General features: G+C 51.4%; 1 protein-coding gene across 1 annotated transcript; it reads right to left on the bottom strand.

The window, feature by feature from the left end:
- Positions 1–291: 291 nt before the first annotated feature.
- Positions 292–5,993, bottom strand: LOC135297830 (uncharacterized). Its single transcript, XM_064415783.1, has 2 exons — positions 5,866–5,993; positions 292–1,665 (listed from the first exon to the last, which is right to left on the bottom strand). The coding sequence occupies exon 2, from the start codon at positions 1,654–1,656 to the stop codon at positions 292–294; it is 1,365 nt and encodes a 454-aa protein (XP_064271853.1). The 5' UTR covers positions 1,657–1,665; positions 5,866–5,993.
- Between the last annotated feature and the right edge of the window lie 1,371 nt (positions 5,994–7,364).

Below are 7,364 nucleotides of genomic sequence, written 5' to 3'. Positions count from 1 at the left end.
AGCACCGGGAAGATTGACAATACCAAATATGGTATAAGGGGGAGGAACAAGGGACATCTTACTTTAATTGACATGCCAGTGGCGGGAAAAGCAGGAGAAAAACAACTTAGGGACAAACCATTCTAGGGGATTACATAGGGGGGAAAGGAACAAACCATTATTTAACCGATATAAAATAATTAACAACATCTTTGAACAATAACTTTAAAACATGCAACACCACATCTCCCCCTTTTTTGTTTAAAAAAAGGAGAGTGTGGGTTTTTTAGGGGAAACAAAACCTTTGGGATCTTATACTTGAGTGTCTCTCGATGTGGGATTCTTCCACCAGCTGTCCTCTTGCGTTGTTGCAGCTGCGATTACAACCTTCGATTTCGATGAAGAGTTAGTTAGAGAGGCGGTGATGATTCTCTTGATGACCCCAAAACTCAAAGCCACAAGAAGGAGGATAACAACAAAATAACCGATGTCTTTTATAAGAGAAAGCATCCAACCTGAAAGCCCCCAGTTCCTGAACAAGTCCTTGAACCAGTCTTCGCTCTCTTGTTTGACAGCGCCGACGAGGTCTTTCATTTCCTGGATCGACGCGTGGATTGACTTGCTGCGAGATGTTAAATTGAAGCAGCACAGCCCCTCAAACTCTTGGCAGCCGTGCCCATGTGCCAGCAGCAGAAAGTCGATAGCGGCCCTGTTCTGCAGGGTCGCGCGTCTGGTGATCTCCTCATCTGCTAGGAGGTCGCTCAGGGCCTGTGAGGTCAAATTTGCTTGGTGTGTTACCCAACATTCGAGGTTACCAAGTTCGCTAAGAGACTTGGCCGCCGCCACCCAAGGTAAAAAGACGGAGACGGCGATCCTTTTGGATTTGGCCCAATGATAAATTTCACTGTCACAATGTTCGTCCAATTGTTCTGCACCCCTTTTTACAATTTTTGTACTCTTTTTGACATGCCTGATCGGAATTTGTGTCATGTTGGGTGACGCCAGCGACAGTCGCCCTAGGGTGCACGGGCCTCCTAGGAGACGAGACGGGATTCCCGGGTACGCCCTGTCCCCACAGATTAGGAAGACACCTTTATCTAGTTTCCTGGGGTACCCATCGTCAGTGGATGGGGCGCTTATTTTGCCCACCTGTGCGCACCATGCAGCTGCCCGGAATTCTAGTTTGTGCTGCTTGACATCTTCGTAAGATTTAACTTGGGACGATGGTGTGAAATCAAAGTGCACACAGAGGTCTGCTTTGGCCGAGCCCAGTAGTTCGAATTCCTGGGGCTCAGCCTCTGCGTAGGGTAGGTCGAATACCCACTTGCGCCAGAGCTCTAGGGGGTTGGTTATGGGTGTTTTTACATAACTCACAACCCCCCAATATCGAAAAATCTCCACCCACTGACCTGACGGATTATTCCTATTCAGTTGGCTCTGAATGTTTACAAGGGAGCTGGGAAAATCCGTCAGTTGGAAGGGAATCCCCACCAGACATGTCGACATAGGGTTGTCCGCTGCTGGCGTGGATAGACAAAGATGGTCCTGATTGAGGGCATGGGCTAGAGTTACCCACACGTTTTTGCGAGGCTGCGGGACAATCCACGCGGTCACCAGGGACTGGTCCAAGGCTTGAATTAGGAGTTGCCAGGTGATGAGAACTGCAATGGGGACCATGGTGGATGCCTAAAGAAAAAACGAAATATAACGTAAGTACGGGGAGCAACTCAAGGTTTCAAAAAGGGACACTCCTCAGGTGGAAGGTGTTGGGTTTTCCCTTCCCTTGCGGCGCCTCCGGTTGTGTGCGAAGGCATCATCACATGGGTCCCTTTGGCTGCAGGGGACAACAGGTTGAGACGTTAGTGGCTCAGTGGGTGGTATATAGGGCTTGACCCATTTCCTGGGAATCCATCTGACTCCTGAGGGAGTGGATACGCATGCGTATCCACGCCCCCAGGTAACCAGACGGACCGGCCCCTGAATTTCCCCAGAGTCTGGGTCCCGGATGAGAACCTCAGGCTCTGTTACGATCTTAGATTGGGGATGTTGAACAAAATGCCTCAGGACTGGTGGCTCCGGCCTGTCAAAGGAACAGTTAAGGAAGTTGATGGTAAAGAGTGCCTTGCAGAGCCGGAGGTGCGGGGACTGAACCTGAACATCTCCGCGTTGGCGGAGGAGGACTTGCTTTAAAGTCTGATGAGTTCTTTCTATTACGGCCTGACCGGTGGGGGAGTGTGGAATGCCAGTTTTGTGTTGGACTCCCCAACTTTGTAAAAATTCACCGAACGCCTTGGAAGTATAGGCTGGGCCGTTGTCAGTTTTGATGGTAGATGGAACCCCCAGGACTGCAAATGCGTGAATAAGGTGTTTCTGCGCGTCAGCTGCTTTCTCTCCGGTGTGGGCCGAGGCGAAGACGGCTCCCGAGAAAGTATCCACCGTGACGTGGACATACCTGAACCTCCCGAACTCGGGCACGTGTGTAACATCAGTCTGCCACACCTCACAACTGCGCAGACCTCGGGGGTTTACCCCGGAGGGTAGCGATGGTAATGCTACTTTCTGACAGTTTGGGCATGTGGCCACAATTGCTCTGGCTTGGTCACGCCGAAGGTTGAACTGGCGAACCAAGCCTGGGGCATTCTGGTGGAACTGCTGATGGCTTAATTTGGCCTGCTGGAAGATGTCAGGTTGGCCAGCCAGTTGTAAGGGTGCGGCCAGCGCATCCGCCCTGCGATTGCCTTCGGCAATAAAGCCAGGAAGATCAGTGTGTGACCTCACATGCATAACAAAGAACGGTTGCTCTCGGTGGGAAACCAAATATATCAACTTCGAGAGCAAGCGAAACAGGATGGGATTGGAGACTTCCTTGAGCACAGCATGTTCTGCCCTGGATACTACACCTGCTACGTACGCCGAATCGGTTATTAAATTGAAGGGTTGTGGGAATTTTTCAAAAGCTCTGACGACTGCATCCAGCTCTGCAATCTGTGGAGAGCCTTCCACAGTCTTAACATCGGTTTCCCATCGCAGAGCCTGAGGACCTTTCCAAGTCATTACTGACTTGTGGGACCCTCCGGACGCGTCGGTGAAAATGGTCAGAGCCTTGAGGGGACGTCGACTTTGTATTTCTTTTGGGATCAGATTAAATTCTACGTTAAATAATTTATGGCCGGGATGATTTACCGAAATTTGCCCGGTGTAGCTATCCAAGGCAAACTGCAGGTTTTCATTCTCTCTAAGGAGGTGCTCAACAGTCTCCTTCGTCATCTTCCCTGCGGATGTTTTGATGGGAAGATGAATGCATGTAAAGTCACACCCTGCGAGCGTTCGCAGGCGTGCTCTAGCCCGCATGATCAACTGGGCCATCAGTTCTTGTGGCCTTGTAATACTCTTGGACAATTGATGACCAAGGAATACCCACTCTATTATCAAGAGGGGATCCCGTTGGCTCCTGTCCCACTGAAAAATGAGCCCATGGAGGTGTGGCAGCTTACCCAAGATGATGAACTTGAAGGGGAGGTTCTCACGACATCGGTGGGCTTGTCGTGTCGAGATGGCATGTTGGACTTTCTCGAGGGTTGACTTGGCCTCCTGGGTCAGGGCCCTCGGGGAATCTAGCTCCTCTCCCCCCTTTAATAAGTTGAAAAGAGGGGACAGATCCCCCGTGGTGAGCCCCAGCCAGGGCCTGATCCAGTTCAATGACCCACACAGCTGATGCAGGTCTCTTAAGGTTTTGGGATTATCATTAATAAGGACTTTCTGGGGCACAATGGTCCTGTTATTAATTTCGAGTCCCAGATACTTCCAAGGCGGCAGGTGTTGTACTTTATCTTTTTGGAGCTCAAATCCAGCCGCCGATAAAGTCGTAATAGTGTCCTCAAGAGCGCGTGCAAGCACGTCGCTGTCGGGGGCACAAACAAGGACATCATCCATATAGTGATAGATGATGCAATTGCTCTCCCTCTGGCGCACCGGGGACAGAACGCTTGCGACATACCACTGGCAGATGGTAGGGCTATTTTTCATCCCTTGTGGGAGAACACGCCAGTGGTAGCGCTTCATGGGAGCTTCTCTGTTGATGGAGGGAACAGAGAAGGCGAAACGTGGCGCATCAGCTGGGTGAAGGGGAATATGAAAGAAACAGTCCTTAATATCGATTACCGCCAATTGCCAATTTTGGGGGAGCATAGATGGGGAAGGCATCCCCGGTTGAAGGGACCCCATGTCCTCAATGACATCATTTATTTTCCTCAGATCGTGGAGGAGGCGCCACTTGTCTCCTCCCCGCTTGGTGATGACAAAAACAGGGGAGTTCCAAGGGCTGTTGGTTTCAACAATGTGGCCTTTGGCTAATTCCTCCTCAACGAGCTGAGTGAGTGCACTTAATTTTTGTTTACTCAGCGGCCACTGCTCTACCCAGACTGGTGTATCTGTAAGCCAATTGAGTCTGATGGTAGGGCGCTCCTCAGTGGCCGCACCTAAAAATTCTGAGGAGCGGGTATGTCCAATTTCGCTCCCCATTGAGACATGGCATCTCTTCCCCACAGGGTAAACCTTGAGTTTAAAACAAACGGACGTACAGAAGCTAATTGTCCATTTGGCCCCGTAATTTGTACTATGCTCTTAGAACGTCGCGCCAATTGGGAACCCCCAACACCTATTACTGAGCTGCTCACGTTTTGCAGCTCCCATTGTGACGGCCACTTGTGTGGTGGAATGACCGTGACATCTGCCCCTGTGTCCATCATCCCTTGGAGTTGGATTGAATGACCCTCGCTCTTAAGACCACACCACACGAGGGGCTTCTCCTCTCCCAACAATTCGGTGTAATAAATGGAGAGGTCCAGATCATCGCCAACGAACTGGGGGATGGGAATTGCCTGGGCGACGATCTGGTTCTCCGGAAGGAAGAGGGGGGGATGGACACAGCGCATCCAGAGCTCGAAGTGACCCTGCTCAGGTAGCAAAATTGCAGGGACTACTTCAAGCTCGAGGGGAGCATATTTAGTGTCCGCGACAACGAGGTACTTGCAGTTTGACCATGTCGCGCTCCGGTGAGTCTCTGCCTGATGGATCCGAGGAAGAAGCTCAGGGTCAGGTTGCACAATGTACCAGTCCTGGGAATTAAAGAAAATAGGTTTGGTAAGTCTAAGCCTGTAAGGAGCACGATGATCGCTGGTGGTAACGCGACCATCGTGCTTGTTGTTAGTGATGTCCCCGCGCCACACCCGATTTTTGTCCTCGCGCGGGGTGGTCTCGCGCTCGCCACTCAGTTTTTTTGTGACGAGGGTTTCTCCCCCTGCCCCTCCACTCCTGGTGGTGCCCTGCCCAGATAAGGACAACGGTTGATGAAATGGTCATCCTGACCGCAGTGAAAACAACGGTGGTTGGGAGATGTGGAAGTTCCTGCGGGAAAGACAGGTTTTCTAGGCGCTGTAAATGCAGTAGCTGCAGCAATATGGTCGGCGGTTGGGTTAGCTCGGACGATGTCCTCGATCACCAGCATCGCCTTCCTGGTGCATTCCTCAATAAGTTGATCTAAGGTGGGAGGTGGCGACGCAGGAAGAGCGAGGATGATTCGCCGACAGACGTCATTTGCATTGGCGGTGACGATCTCCAAAATCAGATGTTCTTGGAGTTGAGGATTATCTATTTTCTTCTCAACTGCTGATTTAACTCTCTCCACAAAGTCTAAAAAAGGCTCAGCAGGTGATTGTTTCAAAGCAATATAAGGAATAGCAGGTTCTTTCGAGGGCATACTAAAAAAAGCACGCTCCGCTGCATTCCTAACCTGGTCTAGAACTTCCCTTGGAATCCCACCGGCTTGTTTCTGTGCCGTGCTCCAGTCACCCTCACCAAAAAGGTGGTCTAAGGTGATGTCATTACCTTCTATATCTGTGGCACAAGACTCCGTTTGCAAAATCTCTGGAAGGAGGTCACCTGCTAATCTCTTCCATGTTCTTTCCCATAATTTGTACTCCGATTGAGGGAGCAGGCAACCAAACAAACGTTTCAAATCTGCAGGGACCATCGTATTAGTAAACGTTGCCCTTAAAACGCTCCTGAAATATTCACTTTTGTGCCCAAATTCTCGTCGAGCTTTGCAAACGTCCTTAATGCTGTCAAACGAGAGAGGCTCCCATCTGGGATTCCCTCTCGCATTATAGGTGACTGGGGCAAGGAACAGGGGATTCTCTTCACCCTCCGGTTCCGGTTTGCCAGAGCCCCTCTCTCGGGTTCCCACGTTATCGTGGGAACCGGAAGAGGGAGCGTGGGAAAACGGAAGGGAGGGGGCGGAGCCATAGGGTGGAGCCATATCAGCAGGAGGTGACGTCACATTAAGAGAGCGGGAGGGGTCACCAGAAGCAGGAAGGGAGAAAGGAGGAGGGGTGACAGTAGAGAAACCGGAAGGGGCAACCGCAGAGGAAGCGGAAGGGTGTGAAGGGAGGAAGGCGGGATTTGGGGAAAGCGCGGGAAGAAAAGGGTTCTGGGAAGAAGAAGCGCCTGCCACGTGGCGACCGCCATTTTGGAGGTCGCCGCCATTTTGTGGCACTTCTTTGGGACAGGGAAGGAAGGGATTGGGAGGATCAACGAATCCTTGGGAACCGTGGGAGTTAACTGTGGGATAAGGGGAGTTGGAAAGCGGGTTTAGGGAGAGGTCTCCAGCAGTGTGGCCAGTACTACCGGGGCGAGGGTACCGAGGGGACCGGAGGGAGCCAGGGAGACGGTAGCAACCCTGCGTCTGCGTCGGACGGGTTGCTCCCTCCTGTCCACCCAGTATAGGGAGAGAGGGATTAGGAAAAGAGGGTAGGGTAAGGGGTTGAGGGAGAACTGGGGAACGCGTCGCTAGGTATTTCCCACTTTCCCCCCCACAATCTACAGTCTGCCTCTTAACAGCCTCAAAAATTAAAAGAAACAACTTCATAAATCCTTCCCTGATTGTGGGGTCACCCCTCTTAATGCCTTCGGACAAGGTGTGACCAACCATTTTCCAGAAATCTAGCTTGCTAACATCATCGGGTGACAACTGGGGGAACTTAGAAAACAACCAGCGAACAAAACGTTTTGTTAAACCCTTTGAAAATGAACAACCCCCCTCCCTGAGGAATCCCACAACTTGGGTATAAACTTCTTTTTGCTGCGTGGAAAGACGCACTCCCATCTTTTCCACTTAGCAGCTTCCACCCACCCACTGCCGGAAAGGAACAACTTAAAAAAGAAGGATCCGCCGACCACCGGTGGGGAATCTGGTAGCCCCCCTCAAGCAGGGTAAGGGAACGGGAGCTCACCAGACCGATGACCGAGGAAACGAAGGCGGCAATGGGGGTCCTTGGATCCGAAGACGGTCTTCCACTCTCCCCAGGGAAGGTTGTCGTCTTCTTCCT

Source organism: Passer domesticus, chromosome 3 (genome assembly GCF_036417665.1).
Source record: "Passer domesticus isolate bPasDom1 chromosome 3, bPasDom1.hap1, whole genome shotgun sequence".
In the NCBI taxonomy this organism is placed as follows: domain Eukaryota; kingdom Metazoa; phylum Chordata; class Aves; order Passeriformes; family Passeridae; genus Passer; species Passer domesticus.
Note: the sequence above shows the minus strand (reverse complement) of the source record. Positions and strands in the feature narration are given on the sequence as shown.

Excerpts from the sequence above, each read along its gene's own strand:
- LOC135297830 (XM_064415783.1), bottom strand. The coding sequence starts at position 1,656 with ATGGTCCCCATTGCAGTTCTCATCACCTGGCAACTCCTAATTCAAGCC.